Below are 18,154 nucleotides of genomic sequence, written 5' to 3' on the forward strand. Positions count from 1 at the left end.
CAGCGGAGATATAGGCAGGGGGAGAGTTGAAAAGACAAAAAGAAGAATGAAGAAAGAGTGGGCAGTGCTTGGATGCGGACAGTTGCGCGGTAAGAGCTGCAGCAGTCTGACACGGCTAGCCTGAAAAGGCTCACTGCAGCGATTACATGATCTTCGCAATAAGCTATGACTGTAGAATCAATGATGCGTGTGTTTTAATGGCAAAGGCAGAGGGAGAAACACAACAGGCAGAACAACAGAAAAGGCAGATAGGAGGACAGACTTGTTCACAGTGTGCACGTGTGTGTTTTTAGGGGGGAGGTCCCTCTCTTACCTTCTGTTGAGGACAGGTGGAACGACTTGGAACGAACCAGCGGACAGGTGACCCTGCGCTTTAGGCTCATGTCGTCATAAGAGGAAAAGCATCTGAGAAGGAAATAATGATATTGACATTTGTAAAATATTTACACTGTCACGACTCCTGCTGCTTCCTGCAGTTAGTGGCAGGACAGGAGGGACAGCATTACGCAAGGAGATAACAACTTAAGTCTGGAAGTGATCCAGTATATTCTGTTCTGTCAAAAGCAGAATCATTAAACTGAGTGCAGAGGATGAGTGGCAGATCTGAGAGTGGTAGAACAAGACTCTTTATAAACGAATCAAAAGCCAAGAATACAGAGATAAAACATCCTGTTTACAGGAGCAGGAGTGTGTGTGTGTGTATGTGCGTGTACGTGTGTGTGTGTGTGAGGCAAACCTTTTAGGGCTGGGGTAGTGGTTGCTCTTGGGAAGGACAGCAGCAGTGGTGCTGGGGCTGGGTGAGGAGCTGCGGCAGCACTGCAGACACAGCAGGAGGCCCAGGAACAGACACAGAACCAGAGACACTACCAGGTAGCTCTGACGATCAGATACCTGCAGAGAAAAAGATCCACAGCCACAATGAAACAGCTGGGGGTAAAAAAAAAAATTCTCTAAAAGTCTAAAACATTCCAATTTTGTGAGCATACAAACGATAAAGCGTTTCCCCTCGCTAGGATGAGAAAGAATCAATGAGTTTTACCCTATGTGCTAGTGTGTGATCTTACTGCAAAGATCCCACCACCAAACTGCATATGAACACTGTCCAATTTCAGCCTGTGAAGCACCTATTTGATACAGAGCAATACAATTAAACCAACGCTCCATTCTCCAACCGTACTCCGTCTTACTTGCTTTCAGGAGAGTCTGCCAAAGGCCTAAAAAACATAATAACCCGAGTGTTTGTGGCAGAAACCGTACACCCTGAAATACACACTCCATTCTCCTCTCTTTTTAAAATAACATGGTGCATTATGGGCTTTCGGCATGTAAATTTAATAGAAATTCCTTCCCAGTTGTTGGCAGCCGCCTTACAGTCACAGTCTCTGGCCAATGCATTCCAAGCACATTTATTATATATAAACCTGTGAACTCAGTCCTTCATGTGGAAGCAGTGGCTTTGTTAGCAAAACAAGCTGTAACTGTTTTCTCTCAGCGAAGGTCAAACCTCCAGATAATTCTGGGAACGACCACCAAAATATTTAGAATTACTGAAAGTCATGTTTGCTTGTTACCTCGAAATCAAATGAAGCAAAATGTTGTTGTAGAGTTGATTTGTGTGAATGATCGTCACACACTTTGTGTGTGTACATGGACCAGTGATGTCTCTCTGTGTGTGTGTGTCTCTCTCTCTTGTAGTATCGCCAAACTCTACAACTGCTAATGACCTACTTCAGAACAAACTGTGTTTTGTCTCATGTCCAAATTAACAGCTTGCTGGAGAAGCTTCACATATTACAATATGAGCCATAATCAGGATAATGTGTATATGTTCTTTCAGCATGTCTCTGGTCAACTTCACTACTGTGCTGTGCTGTGCTGTGCAGCATGTGGCCTGTTCAGGTTCCTTGTAACTTCAAACACCTTGCTGCTGGGTTTTTGACTCTTGTGTTTGTGTTAGGCGTGGGTCAGGCTTAAAGGAGAAAAAGGAAAGTGTGTTTGATGAGGAGTGTTGTGCTTCAGCTAACAGCCACGGGTGTTAACACATTCGCTGCAGACTTACCCCCGAAAAAATTAAATTGCTAAATTGAACATTGTGAATTTGCTCGGTTGTATGTTGCAGCGTTACCAACTGAACCGGACAAGACGAACAGACATTTCTAAAGTGGGTGAAAATCACTGTGTGAGCAGCAGGTAAAACAATAGCAATAAACAACATGTGTAAAGTTACCTCTCTCTGCAGCTGGCTGACAGCAGAGGTGAGATTTAACATCAGTTTAGTGACGTTCTCCAGCTGGCTCTGCAGGACCTGGATGGAATCTGTCTGCTTCTGGTCCTGAAAACATACACAGAGGAGACAAAGGACAACAGTTTATCAGTTTTCAGCTGATACTACCAAATATTTACTGATATTTACCGTTCATGGGTCAATCTTTTTTTTTTTTTTTTTAATACAAACTGACCTGCTCCTCAGCAATGCGGGAGGTGTTTTGCAGTTTGATGATGGTCTTATTGAACGCTCTCTGCATCTCTTCCATCTGTTTACGGTATCTGAACAAGAGAAATGTAAAAAAAAACCAACAACACCAACCTATAAGGAACATTTCGAACACATGGCCATATGACTCTTGCCAGCAATTTGCAGCCTTGTTAAAAAAAAATAAAAGACATGACATGCAGTTGTTATTGTGACATAATTCTTGTTGTGTCCAGTGATTTCACCTCTGGCTGAGCTCCTCCAGGTATCTGCTGGACAGACTCATGTTCATCTCCAGAGCTTTGATCCTGTTGTTCAGCCTCATGAACACACTCTCCTTCTGACTGGAGCCGTGCACCGCTCCCCCGTTCAGTAACACGCCGTTCCCGTTCACTGCCCCTCCATTATAATCCCCCCCATTCTGCAGCTCTGCATAGAAGTCCGTAGACGTCCGGTGGATGTTGCCATTCCCATTAGTGCTTAATAGGTCCTCGTCCACTGTGTCTTCCGCGACACGATGGGGCTCTGCGGTTTGAGTGAGAGAGTCCCCCTGCTCCCCGTGAGTCTGAGAAGCCTGGACACTGCGTCTCTGGGAGTCCCCACTCTCTGTGCCTGACTTAACTAAGTCTGTGTGAGTGTCAGGCAGCGGGACAGCTGCTGGCAGTTCGGTGGGAGGGGGGATAAGGTCTTCAGGTCTTGATGCAGTGGGAAGAGGCAGAACGGGCTGCTCCTTGACAGAAGGAACCACTACACCTGGAGAGGCTGTCTCAGAGGACACAGCCTGTGGGGGAGAACTGACAGTAAGGGTGGGGGTGGTACTGCTGGCCTGTTGCGTCTCAGGGATGGAGACAATCTGAAGGGGTGGGGTGGGGACTGGGTCCAGGGCTGCGTCTTTGATGGGAGGTAGCAGCTTCTCCTCGTGGGTGGGGGTCGGCCGCATCAGAGAACTGTGGGTGTCCGAGAAACTGTGAGGGGGGATGGTGGAGGTTCTACTCGGCTCTAGGAGGATGCTGAGCTCAGGAGTGTGTGCATCAGGTGTGTGAGTGTCGAGATGTGTGTGAGTGGCGTGAACCTCGCCCAGAGACTTGCCTTCAGTTTGGCCTTTAACAGACACCACCTCGGCCTCTGGAGCTTGTTCTGTGAGGGGAAGGGCTTCGTGTGGAGGTGTGGGGACAGGGACGGGGATTTGTGGCGGCGTGTGTGTGAGGACAGGGGTGTTTGCATCAGTCTGTGTTTGAGCGCTCAGCTGCCTCCGCCTAAGGCTGCGCAGTCTCTCCTTGGCCAGCCGGGCAGAGCACCAGCGATGGAGCAGCTCCGGCAGGGTGGCCATGCAGGACAGAGACAGGGAGGAGAAGGAGGAGAAAGGACAGTACGTCTGACTCTCCCACTGGTTCCTGTCTGCCTCTCTCCTCGTCTCCTCCTCTCTCTTCTCTTCCTCCTCCTCTCCCTCCTCCTCCATCAGGGTGACAGTAGACTGTCTGGGCTCTTCGTCCTCCTCCTCTTCTACCAGAGTGACAATCTGTCTGTCCTCGTGGGCGTCGGATGAGGAGGGAGAGGATGTGGAAGAGTCAGCGGAGACATTAGAGTCCTCCTGGGCTGCAGGGTGTTTTGGTTCTGCAGGTTCCAGTCTGAAGGAAAGACATGGATACAAATTCAGAAGCATTTACACAGAACTTTATTGTTTTTTTGGAAGCTTATAGAGAAAATGTGATGTAAAACAAGACCAAACTCATTTGTATTCTACTTCTACTCATCTTTGTGTGACATATAAATCAATTCACATTCATAGTGGTTTCTTTTTCTTTGATTGTTCTTACTCTGCAGAGTCGTGAGGTGTTTCAGCTGGTTTAACTTTAACTTCTGTGCTCCCCGTCTTTTCATCCTCCTCTGCTGTTTCGTTACCTGGACACAAAACACAACAATTAGTTAAAACTAACACAACACTTCGCTGTTGTTTAAGACCGCACAGACCCACGTAATTTAGCAGTGGAAAGTATCTCCCTAGTCCCATGTGGCTGCAGGAGGCGCAGCGAGGAACAGAGACTCCTTTCCCTGCTCAGTGTGGCTGGCAATCCCATGTTTGGGAGAGTTAGAAATTTAGTGAACCAGTCTGGTCCAGTTAGAACCAAGCTCTCTCCCACACTGTCGCCTTTACTCTGCGGGGGGGCAAATAGAAAGCAGAACTGTAACCTCGGAGAGCCAGTAGTAAAAGAAACGCTTCCTTTGAGGGTTTCTCCTCTGACAATAACTGAAAAAGCTGATTTTGTGAACTTCTGTTTAAATAAGCGAATGAGTGTTCTCAGCTTTTACAAAGAAGCTTGTTCTCAGTTTGAGGAGAGAAACACAAGTCCAAAAAGAAACAGTGTGAGAACCTAAACAAAACGTAAGAACCACGTAAAATCTGTTTGTCGATGCCGCTGGGGAGAAGAGGCACAGAGTCATTTTGTTGCAACTGCGTGTGGTAAACAGAGCGAGGAGCAGGCTTGGCGTCACAGTCCTGAGCTCTCTGCCAAGAAGTAAAAGCACAGACGCCCAAAGTTCTGCTGAAATTCTGCTGCGGACCTCCCGCCAATGGCCAAATAAACATCTGGCTCTCAGCACATTTACACATGAACATTCAGGCTATACGTACGCTCACGCTTTATACGCAGAAATAAAGTGACCCAGTTTTACAAGCGGTTAATCTAAACAATATGTGGGAAGACGGGGGCAGGACGGTGGTTAGAGACAGGGGGGCGAAAGAAAGGCAGGAGCGTGATCAGAGTGAAGGACGAGAGAAAAAGCCTTGAATTCTTCCGTACGAATGTGGAATAATTATGGAGGGATTTACATTTAAAAGGTGAAAGAAAAGTGTAAAGAAGCATGTTTCCTTGTGTTCTGTACGTTTTGTCAAGAAAAGAGTTTATATCATTGTATTGAATGAATGTGTCTCCTCTGTTCTGTTCATAAACACTGTGTGGAACAGTTCTCAGCTGTTCTTCTGATCTTCATTTTTCTGAGAGACATGTGACACACTGATGTTGACGCTCAAAAGTGAAATGTGTATAAAAATAGTTGAATGGAAATATACTTTGATAACACCGACTGAATCAATCACATGCCCTCGGGTATAAATACGTTGTGAAATCAAACTGGATGGGCGACTTGTGCTAAACAAACTCGGTGTGAGTTTTTTGATGACACAAATCTATAAATGATGAACGATTGTTCCAAGGGAATAAACCAGCTGTACTTCATTTTGCCCTGTGACAAGGTGTGGCTTCTCAAAGAGAATAAAAGCAAACACATGTCACAGCCACACTTTTCTAATAAAAGAAGTAGAGAGGTTGAATCTATAACGTAACAACGCTGGATCAGTTCCATTCCTGAAACTATAATTAAGCCTGTTACTCTCGAAGAACTATGCTAGCAAGTCAGGAGTGGTGTGAAATGCAACATCCCAGAAACACAGCTCTAGAGACAGAGATCACAGTTGTAATGTTTTTGTCAGACTTTTGTCTTCCTAAACTAGAATGAGAAGACGCAGCGAAGAGGACATTTACAAGAAGGAAATACAGATGAAGCAGGACGGAAAATAAGGAACTAGAGTTTCGAGAAGGAGTACCTCCTGCTTCTGCTCCACCCTCCAGCCCTGGCTTTCCGCCCAGCACGTTAGCAGCAATGTTGTTCACCATGTTTAGGATGGCATCTAATGGAAAACAGCACACACACACACACAATGCAGTTATTAAAAAAAAAGAAAAAAAACGTTCCTGGTTTAAAAAAAACAAAAAACTAAACTTGAGACACTGTTTGAGGCCAGTCACATTTTAGTGAAGCTACAGGCTTTGGCTTTTGTTTTTCCTTTACTTTCTTCTCTGCTGCTGCATTTCTGAAGTGTTTCAACATTATTTCCTCTACTTTTGCTTTTCTGTCATTTCTTTCTTTTCCAGCTTTTCCCAACACGCTTTCCTTCAGTCCCCATTTGCTCTTGTTCAGTTCCCCTCTATGGTTTGAGCCCTCAAGATTTGTGTACTGTGTGTGTGTGTGTGTGTGTGTGCGTGTGTGTGTGTATGTGTGCGTGTGTGTCAACTAATTCAGGAGACAGAGGGGCACCAGTGTGTTGCGCATGTGTGTGGTTTAAAAAAAAAAAAAAAAAAAAAATGTCTAGTGGTGCAAGCATCAGAATTTCTGCAACCCATACCCCAGTCTGCATCGATGTGAACGTGTGAGGCCAAGAGTTTCAAAATACTGAGGAAACACTCAACACAGCCTCTCGAGGGATTAATCTATACGTGACTGTGGTGTTTCCGTGGCTTTCTGCACCAATGAGTGTGTGGAGCCCAGCGGACATGGAAAACTGGCACATTTGCATCTTGCACAAGGTTAATGATTCTTTGTCCAGGTACTGTATCAGATCTACCAAGCTGTTTGAGTTTACAATTTAACGGCTTTCAGTGTCCAATCCGTACGCTGTCACCACAAACCCTATTCAGTCCTGTTGTTCATGATAGTTTGCCAACTTTTCAAGGTATTAATGTCCCAGATAGATAGATGGATTCCCAGATAAGGAATCTATAAGAGTGTACAAAAAAAATCAAGGGCCAAACAGATATAAAAACACAGGAATTACACAAAAATATTTTACAGGCCTTGGTTTTGGGATCTAAACATTAAACAGAACAAAATCTGAGACAATGCTGCAACCGCTTTTCTGGATTTTGTCTGATTCGACAAACGACCCATCTGTCATTCAGTCTTTGTTAATGTAGCCACATACACATCTGTGTGTGTGTGTGTGTGTGTGTGTGTGTGTGAACGTACTGGTAGCTGAGCCGAGCAGGTTTTTAGAGGCCTTGTCCTCTGATGGTTGGTAACCAGGAGGATAGTCTGAAGACAAAGACAAAGACAAAGCGGGTTATTCCTGGCAAAAATACGCACATCCTCTTAAAATTCGCATAATAAACTTAAAATCACCTTCAACATTAAATAAATATTATTTGTTCATAGAATTTTACAAGAAAATATCACACAACGTTGCCAGAATTGAGGAACTGATAATGGAAACTCAGCAGCAAAAGGCCATGTGGTTTTAATAGTTAACTCCAGTCCCAGATATTTAGTGACTTAGCTGGGGGGCAACTCTTCTCAGGGTTCTAGTAGCGCAGGGATTTACAGCACATGTATTGTTCTGCTAAGTAAGGCAGCTTAGCTGTATTTTATATTTATGTCCTTATTCATTTGTGTGCTTTTGTCAGTTGAGTAAAGAGAGTAGATGTGCAACCAATGCTGAAACAAAAGTTACACAACCTATCGCCAACTTACCATAGTCTTCATCCAAGTACTCCAGTCTCTCTGAAGAGTACTGGGAATCTGCTATCTCCTCATACTCCTCCACCATGCTGGTACCAAATACCCTACACAAAACACACACACACACACATATACTGTGTTACACAAACAAACCTACTTACAGAAAAGGTTAAGGGTTGTTATTACCAAACAGCAGGAGGAGGTGGCATTTTTTTTTCTTTCTAGGGAAAAATCGCTCTTTGAAACCTGCTCATACCAGATTTTAAGAAGAAAAATGTGATGAAAACAGTCAGGTCAAGAAATGTAAGCACTGTGTGAGTCATATTTTATGGACTTTTCTGAAGAGGCAAAGTGTGACAATATGTAAAAGGTTGATGTAGTAAGTTTTGTGTTTTGTAGCATGGTCTAAGGTAAATAAGCTCTGGCCTCAGATGAAAGTTTTCCAAATTCCTCCCTCAGAGGATCTGGAGATAATCTACTGTGACCTTCCTGTAAGAATGTTTACAGCACCGTCAACCACCAACAGCAGAACAAGACCCGGATGACCTCAATCATCTGGGACAGGCAAGTAAGTACATGTGCTTTGGGTCCCAGTGTATGTTAAAGAAACTTGAACTTTGGAGCAAATGTATATGTAAAAAAAGATAAAAACAAAAAACAAAAAAAACCAAACAGTTTTCTGGATTTGATGAGCAAAACTCCTGGGAAAAAAAAATCTGATAGCGACTTGCTTCTCAAAACACAATATAGTTTGAACTGAGAAACTGAAGTCATTATTCAGGCTATTAAGATCTTGTACAGAACATTTCAAAATGATTTGTTGAGAACAGGTTCTGGCAGAATAAAGCAGTGGGTGGTTTGAAATACAGATGCATCCAACCTTAACAGTTCTAGGTAAGTTGCTCTGCAGTGGAACTATACTTGTGAAAGATAACACAGTCTTTCTTCACCCAAAACATACTCCCACAGATTTAAATACTTACCTAGAAAAGATGCCAAGATGCTTGATGAGTATATGATCTTTCAATCTGTATTATTTTATTTAGATTTAGCAAATTAAAAAGGCCTATTGAGAGAAATGGAACTGGGAAGAGCCATTTTTTTTAATCTCACCTGATGAGACTGAGAGGACAGAAGTGCTCTGATCCAAAGTGCGAGAGGAGTTCAACCTGCAGGGGAAATGGACAAAGTCTTAAACTCAAAACGTCACCCTCATCTTCACACCAGAGCCAATCCCACTCCATAAACCCATAATCCACCAAACACGTGAAGATAAATACTGAAATTACCAAGTGGTGACAAAACAGTTTGCGTGCATGTACTGGTTTAATATCTCTCACATGCATTAAAGATGCTGTGCCAAAGCTCAAGCATTAAAGTATATGACCAATACAAGAGTGTGTTTCAAAGCGCATCATACCCTCTGACAGAGAGAGAAGAGTGCTAACCTTTATGTACTTGATGAACATCTGATGCGAGAGGAAGACAGGAGAGGGACAGAAGGAGAGAGAAATAAAACAAGAAAAAGAAATCAGTAAAGACTGATTCAAGCTACAAGCAAGTAAGGCATCTGCTTACAGTTTGGCTCTTTCATTAGAAAAAAACAGTGCTGATGTGTTCTGGATCATTGTTCTGTAACAGTCCACAGGCAAGACGCTAGAGAGATGTTTCTAACAAGCAGGTCGGAGGAGGCAAAAGCAAGACAGAGGGACAGACAGGAAGACAAACTGAGGACGGATGCAAAACATCAGAACAAGACAACAGTTTTAAGCTGCTTGGATCAAAGTGGCAGAACTGGGGCAGATAATCCTGAAACTTTCTGACAAAATCAGTTTATGTAATAAAAACACAATTATTTCATAATAGGACACATGAATCACAGAAAGCACCCACGCACGACACCCACAGTCGCCACATGAAACACGATCTTCATCTGAGTATAAAAATCAACCACTGAACAAGTCTGCACAGTCAGGGTTTAGTGAGAAGCATTTAAGGTAGAAGTGTGAGGAGGGAGACAGCTCAGAAAAAAAAAAAGAAAAAAAGCACAGGCTTTGAACTAACTACACCAGGACTCCATTTCTGCTGTGTGAAAACTCATGAATGGGTCTGTCAATAACTGAAATTAAAGTAGACTACACACCCAACACATAATGTTGGCATCTGATCCAGACACAAGCTTTTAGTCCTTTGTCAGTCAGACTGGAGCAAACACTGAATGACTGAAAGTAAATAGTGAGCGACCGACTCAGCTCAGACTAATTTAGGTAAAATTGTGGATGGAGACATGTGGACAGCAATGACTGTAAACTCTGCGGGCAGAGTTGGTGGAACGGTAACTTTGTGAGAAGTATCAGCTGAAACTAAGGCCACGCACTTTATCATTTAACCTCCTTTCTGTCGCAACAACTGGGCCCAGGTTCCGACAGACTCTGCCCAAACCTGGCCCAGTCACTCGTGACAACCGAACCATGAACGCAATCAACCTAATCCTAAAGTGTATCTTGCCTTTTAGTTCTTATAAGAGCAGCTCTGTCATGAACACACCCCCTGACAGTCATCTGCACATTTCCTCATCCAGTGAAGGGAGTGGGCTACAGGCAGCACCGACAGCACGGCTAATTTACCATGAAGTCATAAGAAAATCTCCTGAGCTTTAAATACAGAACCAACCCATGTTTATGAATGTATCTGTGTGTGTGTGTGTTTATCTACTAAGCTGGGATACACTACTGAGAATGAATAAATGAATTGTTTGAGACATAAACGTACTGTTCTAGCATTAAGGGGTTAAAAGGGAGTACCTTCACATATTTAGCATAAAGCTGTTCATCCAGTGGGAAGCTCTGGACTATGCGCTCATCACGGGCGTGGAAAGTACCCAGCTTTACCCACTTGTTGGTAGGATATCTGCAAACAGAGCAAATGAAAAGTAAGATGTGTGTGTGTGTGTGTGTGTCTGTGAGGGTCACACTGTACTTACAAAGAAATCTGGCATGTTCCCAAAGGCTGGCAGCAAATGCCACTGTACTCAGTCTGACTAGAGGTCTGTCCTCCCGTGCCAGATGGGGAATTTATGAGCTGTGGCGCGAGGTGACGCTGGAAATAGATCCTGGTGGTGAACTCCCAAAACAAAGGCAACACCAGTTCTGAGTGCACCAAAGTTAGAGCCGATCATACAGGAGGAAGACCCATAACCAGTAATGGTGCTGTTTGAGGAGGTGGTGAACTTGTGGTAACCAATTTGCCCATTTTCACATTCTAAACAGCAACTAACAGATATTAAATGATTCAACTGATGGCAATAAATTATATTTCAAAGGCTGCGTGTTCGTGCATTTAAAATTTTATTAAGATGTTTGGCAACAGCAACTTGTGCTGGAAGATGCAGATGCAAGATCATAAGAAGGTTGTGGTAATGCTAAACTTCATTACCACTACTTTCCCCTGTCCATGCCCCCTGTAAATGACCAGATGCCTTTTTATTAAACTGTTATTCAATCAACCAGGCCAATACATGTAATAATCCTTTCTACCCATTTAATTAATTGTTAATCTGTTGCGGACGACACCTGCGACCGTCACAAACCCAGCGTGATACTTAGAAGAACATGCCAATTTCAGTATTGTTTGAAATATACTGCCAGCTTATGAAAGACTGTGTGCACACGCAAGAAACAAAGGGAGTATACCTGTCACTGATGGACACTAGGAAGTCTTTAGGTGTAGATGAGAAGAGCTCGAAGTTAGCGATATCCAGCTGCTTGACTTGAATGGGCTCACAGAGCTCTATCACAAACCTGGAGAGAGGTTGATATAGAAAGTTCGTTGAAAGATAAACTCACACAAAACTTGCATTTCTAAAAACTGGATAAGTCATTTCTGAACTGTGTACCAATACAGCGTGTTATTGTACTCACCAGATTTTGTTGCTGCAAGGATTTAGCATGTAAAGGTCCATATTTTCCATGAGAATAGCTGAAGTGCTCTGAATAAGAGAAACAGGAATGAGAGAGAGTGAATTAGCATCCACAACCATGATCACAAGTTTGATCTCATTTATTCTGTTATTTAATTAACAACCACTTAACAGTTAACATCCCTGAATAAATTTGAAGCTTAAATTAAATGTAAAAGCAAGTGTGAAGTCGGCTTCATCCATCTGCTGACGCAACATGACAGCATGACATCTGCGTCTTTAGCCGTGTCAGTGCATGTGTTTGTGCGCAGGCGACAGAGGACGAGGGGTGACGCGTGTTTAACCTTGGCCTCGTTGTTGGCAGAGAGTATCTTGGCACCACACTCCACAGATGCGTAGTTATTCTTGAAGTTCTTCTGGACCTTCTTCACCGGATGGGGGCTGCCACTGGTGGCAGTATGGAGAGACTGACCTGGACAGGGAGGAGTGTTACATTGGGCCCATTAGAGACAGTGGAAAAAGAGCGGTGCCTGAGAGGAACAAGTAGAGAGGTTACGCAACACGCATAAACACACGCTCTGCTGACCACTGCACATGGCGTGCACAGGCCGAAGGACAGAAGAGAGTTTCAGATGGTGAGAAAGAGAGACAGGAATAGAACATGAGAAAGGAAGCAAAACAGACAGGCAGAGGTAGACAATGCTAAAAAAAAAGTAGAAGAATGAAGGACAAAAAAAAAGCAACAAGGTGAGATGTAGATTAAAACTGACATGTGAAGGGCAGTCGGTGCTGGGGCCTGGGTCGCTAAGTGAAGCTAACATCATAAAGCTATCTTTGAGTAACCCAGCTTTGTGAAACCTTAATGGGACACCACACTTAGCTGCTAATGCGTGGTGTTCATTTGTGCACATGTACCTACATGTGCGTTTTAATAATGTGTGCACTTACTTTTCTCCTTCTCCACCTCCATGACTTGTTTCTTCCACTCATCGAAGGTGGGGATGTCTTCTTTGCTGGGCACTGAGGGATCGGTCTCTCTGGCAACACTAGCATCCCCTGGCTGAAACACACACACACATACAGGTGTATCACACACACACACAGGTGTATCAAAAAGTAAAATTAAATCAGCAAATCAATTATTCACTAAAACATGACTAACAAATGTATGTGGATGACGTTTGAGCCACTGCACGAGTTGCATGCTATGATCACTAAGGAACAATCAAGAGACTCCCGTCCACGGTAGCAGCTAGCCCGTGGCCACTGAAGCACTGAGAAGCACTGAGCCGTGAATAATATTTTGATGGATTATGTAAGCGCCCTTTTGGACCTCACAAGAGAGTCTGATCCCAAAAATCCTCCAACTCAGACGGCCTCTTATGTAAACATCTCAACAGTCCGACAGGAGTCGTTGCCAGCCACGTACAGATTAGTCACTGAATCTTAGCTCCAAAACAACAAAGTAATGCAAAAAAAAAAATGCAAAATGGACACAATCCCCCAGGTACATTCCCCCGGATACACTTACATCTTTAATTATCTGTCACCCATGGAAAAAAGAAACTGAAAACAAACTGACTCAGCATTTGCTACTTGAAACATTCAAAAGCAGAACGCTGCTAGAACAGCTGCACACGCGTTGAATATTTATTACTTTCATGGCAACCTAGTCAGCAGTTATAGCCAAAGGAACAGATCTACTGACCAGCAACATCTTTAAGCCACTATCATACTTTTGTCCCCACTTATGTGTTAGTGTGTGTCTGTGGCAGCTGTACCGAAAATGTGGAACTATTCTTTAGCAGGATCGTAAATCAGCCTGTTATGTCACCTGGGCCATGTCACCCACACATTCTCTCCCCACTGCATTTAAAATATACTGATACCTGCTTGTAGTGGGAGGTGTTGCCCTCCCGGTCCAGATGAGACAGCCCATTCTCCAGCTCCTGTGGCTGCTGCTGCTGCTGCTGCTCCTGGTCCACGTGGCCTGGAGTAGACTGGACCTCTGCTTCCAGACCAGAACCGAGGCTCTGGTCTGACCGCTGGTCTTCTATGCCAGCCTCATCCACACTACAGTACAGACACAGGGCCAATGAGGTGGAGAGGGAGAAGGAGTCGGAGGGTGGAGAGGTAGTGGAGAAGGAGGGAATAAGGATAAATGAGTGCACAGCAATGTTGGACACGGGATGCAAAAAAGAAAAAAATTTGACAGTGCTGACAGTCCTTGGTTGTGAGCAGGCAAAACGATGGAAAAAGGAAATTAAACATTTTAAAAAGCAGCAGTAAGTGGAGAGCAAGGCCAGCGGTCGACGGTTGCGCACAGCAGAGAGGTGTAGCTTGTACCTTGATTACCTGTCTCTGTGCTTTGATTGGCTTCTGGGGGTTAGAAACTCACCTGAGGAGAGGGCTGCCAAAAGGGGAGTTTTCACAGGTTGCCAGTTCGGGGGGAATGACCCCGCACTGTGAATCAGAGTGCTCAGCAAAGACAAAGATGTCTACTGGGAGTTCATCTCCTGCACTGGCAACCCGCACTGCACTGAGGGAAAGAAAGGACATGGCGTTTACCACACCTCCTTACACTGGGGAGGGCAGAGAGAGGAAGGTGGGGGTGGGAGAGAGGAAGGGAAGGGGACAAGAGGAGGAGATAAACGACACAGAACAGGAGAGAGAGAGAGAGAGATGGCAAGAGAAAGAGGGAATATAAAGAGAGAAATAGACAAAAGGGATGGAGAGGTCGGTTGCTGGTGGGGCAGTTGATGTGCACATTTTAAAGTGTCCTGGTGCTGACAGCCACTTCGAGAAAGGAGTGGAATGCAGAAGTTGCCTTCCATATATTGGATATTTTCTCCTCTGAACTAATCTTGATGGGCGGCACAGTGGTGGAGCCGCCTCACAGGAAGAGCGTTCTGGGTCCGAATCCACCAGCTGGGACTTTTATGTGTGGAGTTTACATGTCCTCCCCGTGCTAGTGTGGGTTTCCTCCAGGTTCTCCAGCGTCCTCCCACAGTCCAAAGACATGCAGATTAGTTTAAATGGTGACTCTAAATTGTCCATAGGTGTGAAAGTAAGCCTGAATGGTTGTTTTGCCCTGTGATCGTCTGGCAGCAATGTTCGGGGTAAGCTAGGATCGGCACCAGCCCTCTGCCCCCGTCACACTTCATAGGGTAAGTGGCACAGATAATGGATAGATGGAAATAGTCTTGGTGAAAGCTCCATGTCCATTCACGTGATTTTCCACAATTTCCAGTACAAAGTTTCACACGGTTTCACAGCGCTGGCCAACCGTTCCATGAATCCGTTGGGCTTTTCTTTTCGGTGTGTAACCAGTCATTTTACAGTGGTTAAATTAGAAAACAAAATAATTGAAACCAAACCAAAAACTGAAGGGAACAAAAGTTAACCAACAAAAAAATAAAAGAAAATGTGCAATGTTTGACAAAACAATGATCTATATTACACCTGGACTGGGCTGAAATTGGCTTTAACCATCAGTAGAGAGACAGGTATTTTCTAGGATTTTGATTTCATTCCACCAATGTGACTGTTCTGTGGTTACAGCCAACTTCTAATGCCAGAGACCAGGTCCCCGTAATGAGGAAGTGAATCTAAGCTTACCCTGTGTGAGCTGGGTCGGCACTCTGTGAGGTAGGTGTGTTTTCAGCTTCATCTCGGGATGTGGCTGGGTTTGAGTCCAGACTGGGATGTGCAGCGGGGGCGTCACTGTCGGTTTCTGCTTGGGCTGGGGTATCTGTGGACACCTGGCCCTGTGCTGGAACTGGTTCTGGAGTGGAGGACACCGGGGGTTCCTGATCGTGGTCCTGGCTGTCAGTCTGAAGGTCCAAATCGGTCTCGGGGTCTGGGTGGGGTTCCGGCTCAGGAGCAACAGGTACATTGTCAGACTCTGGGTCTGGCTTTGTCTCCTCCACCTCAGCTTCCTGAGGATTCACAGTCTGGGGGAAAGAAAACACAAAAACATTCACACAGGAAACATCACCTGGCAGCAGCTTAACAAGCTGAGCCCAGTCCAGCTCTTTACTCACATCCTGTGTCAGTGTGCGTGTGTTTTGAATCAACACTTAAAACCCAAACACTTTTAGTTTGATCACATTTCTACAGCATTACTTCAACATTATTTACAACTCAAACCAGCTGGTGGGAGCTGAGAGGAATGGCAATTGTTTGGTCCTGAAATCTGCATTTCTAACGATAATCTGACATTTTTTGTGCGTACAAATGTCTTGTTAATCCACCAGCTGCCATCCTCAGATTATATCAACATTACTGATGTCCATGTACTTAGTTTAAAATATTGTACAGCAAGAATTTGAGGCACTTTGGAGCCAAAAATAAGATAAAAAGCCACAGTGACAACATGACTAGACCAACGTGCTTCATCATTGCTTTTTCCTGTTTTTGTGTGCTTTGTTGATTATATTCACACCCCTTATAAATAGAACAACCTTCCTTTATTAATTTTTGAGTCTCTGATGAATATTTGCAGGTTGAAAGGAACTAATCTCTACTCATGTTTCAAAAAAAGCTTTAGTGCCCCAGATTCTCCCTCTTTTTTAGTTATTCAGTACTTTTTTTACCCACTGAAGCAACTTCTCTTGGTTTTTTAGTATATTTTAATATTGTCAGAATTGCACACATTTTAATATTGGACAGACATATGATGAGACATTACCTGTTCTTGGTGTATGTTTTGTGTTGCCAGCTTCTCTAATCCCATATCGTATGATGTCTGTGTCGTCCATTCTTCCACCGCCTAGGGAAAAAACAAAAACAAAAAAAATAAACAAACAGAAATGTAAAAAATTATACATCAACACTCAGTCTTGAACAGGAAAACACTAATTAAGCACTCAACAGTGTAAGAAAGATCACTGCCTGACAACGAAGCACCGTTGCAACAAACTCAAACTGTTAGCAGGACATTATCAATGGATTGTGTTAATTTTAACAAATGCATTTTTTGTGTGAAAATGTCAGATGCAAACGGTCTTTGTGTCTCAGGGTCTGAATAAGCCTTCTGTTGTCAGACAAAGACTGTGTTATAAGGCAAATGACAGACTGCCAGGCCTGTTGAACTGCCCTGGCTTGCCTGTTTGTTGGTGCACCACAAACAATGATTCCCCTTCTCCTTTGCTCACACACGCACACCGACACAACGCTCAGTTCCCCAAATTATCATTCATCCGGATCCTTACGCAAACACAAGAAGCACACACGCAACTTTGAGGGCTCATTCAAAAGAGCTGGGGGCAACAAATGTTTAACCCAGACCGAGCTCTGAGCCGCCATCAGCCCACCTCACACGAACTTTTCACACAAGACTGCACCACTCTTCACTCTGAATGGAGGGAATGACGTTCACTGACAGACTTAAAATGGATTAGTCTCCAACATTACTCAGCCAGTAAGGCTGAGGAAAGAGCGAAAAGGCCAAGACTTAGGGAAGCTTTGTATTCTCTAAACTCTAACCCCTCAGGGCTGGTCTCAACCTATATCACCACCATCTCTATGACTCATTGTACAGAGAAGTCCATGTTCCTGACAACGTGTAACTGGGCTGCTTTTTAAGTAACCATCTACCTGGAAGTGGATCTAATCTTCATGTAATGAACTCACTTTAACTCTCTGTGAGCGGACCAGACCCAGTTCCAACCATCGATCGCATTAAGCAAGAAGATTATCAGTTGTAAAATGAGAGATAAGGTTTTTGTTTTCTTTTTCAAAAACTCCTGACTTGGTGGGAGTTACAAAGACTTTATGTAATACTCTCAACCTCCCACCACACACATAGCCTGGCCTCTATAATCCAGGACCTCCCTGACCATTCACGCCAATTCTCTTTAGCTGCTACTCCTCTCTCCATACCTCCTACCTTTCACCGGGGGTTAGTGGGTCACTAAAGTGCATGACCCAACTCCCACCACTACCCTCCTGGTGTTCTGCTAACTCATACATTTCATCGAGAGCAGCGAGTCTAATAATACTGCTCAGCATTGCACAGCCGGCCAAAAAGATGAACCAGCAATGTTAACCACGCTGAACAGTTTTGTTTTTGTTGCAGCTACGACAGAAAACAGGTTCTCGGTGGAGAGGTTGGAATTATTGTTCCATTATTGTTGAAGTATTGTTATTTGATATCATTTTTTAAAACAAAAGAGTTTTAAAGCTGTTTTCCGCAAACCTTGTGCTGCATGGAGTCCTGCTCCTGCTCCTGCTTGTGGCCATCAGGGTTTTTGTCCCCGGCAGACTGACCTGGGCCAGACAAGCTCTGCTCTGAACAAAACACATGTTGACTGGGGTACCTGAAACACAAACAGAGGAAAACTTTGTCACTAAAACGCAACATCATGCTTAGACAGGAGGAACAGAGAGACAATGAGAGACAGAAATAAACCAAAGAGAAAGGCAGAAAGTAAATGAACAAGTGTAAAATAAGCAGTGTAAACAAACAT

The 18,154-nt window shown here is 44.1% G+C and overlaps 1 protein-coding gene across 4 annotated transcripts in view; it reads right to left on the minus strand.

Moving 5' to 3' along the window:
• The window catches only part of suco (SUN domain containing ossification factor), a 37,012-nt gene that overhangs the window by 4,511 nt on the left and 14,347 nt on the right, over positions 1-18,154 (minus strand). For 2 of the 4 annotated variants that reach the window (XM_041039806.1, XM_041039805.1), the window contains exons 2-22: positions 17,884-18,004; positions 16,375-16,455; positions 15,303-15,637; positions 14,083-14,223; positions 13,574-13,757; positions 12,633-12,744; positions 12,029-12,156; positions 11,686-11,753; positions 11,458-11,565; positions 10,570-10,675; positions 9,214-9,234; positions 8,879-8,934; positions 7,778-7,869; positions 7,277-7,342; positions 6,078-6,161; positions 4,291-4,375; positions 2,719-4,101; positions 2,460-2,547; positions 2,228-2,332; positions 737-891; positions 314-405 (exon numbers count right to left, since the gene is read on the minus strand). In XM_041039806.1, coding sequence (XP_040895740.1) covers positions 314-405; positions 737-891; positions 2,228-2,332; positions 2,460-2,547; positions 2,719-4,101; positions 4,291-4,375; positions 6,078-6,161; positions 7,277-7,342; positions 7,778-7,869; positions 8,879-8,934; positions 9,214-9,234; positions 10,570-10,675; positions 11,458-11,565; positions 11,686-11,753; positions 12,029-12,156; positions 12,633-12,744; positions 13,574-13,757; positions 14,083-14,223; positions 15,303-15,637; positions 16,375-16,455; positions 17,884-18,004 — 3,611 coding nt within the window. The remainder of the gene's footprint in view (positions 1-313; positions 406-736; positions 892-2,227; positions 2,333-2,459; positions 2,548-2,718; positions 4,102-4,290; positions 4,376-6,077; positions 6,162-7,276; positions 7,343-7,777; positions 7,870-8,878; positions 8,935-9,213; positions 9,235-10,569; positions 10,676-11,457; positions 11,566-11,685; positions 11,754-12,028; positions 12,157-12,632; positions 12,745-13,573; positions 13,758-14,082; positions 14,224-15,302; positions 15,638-16,374; positions 16,456-17,883; positions 18,005-18,154) is intronic. The other 2 variants (XM_041039808.1, XM_041039807.1) reach the window with 2 other exon arrangements.

This window comes from Toxotes jaculatrix, chromosome 6 (genome assembly GCF_017976425.1).
Source record: "Toxotes jaculatrix isolate fToxJac2 chromosome 6, fToxJac2.pri, whole genome shotgun sequence".
NCBI lineage: Eukaryota > Metazoa > Chordata > Actinopteri > Toxotidae > Toxotes > Toxotes jaculatrix.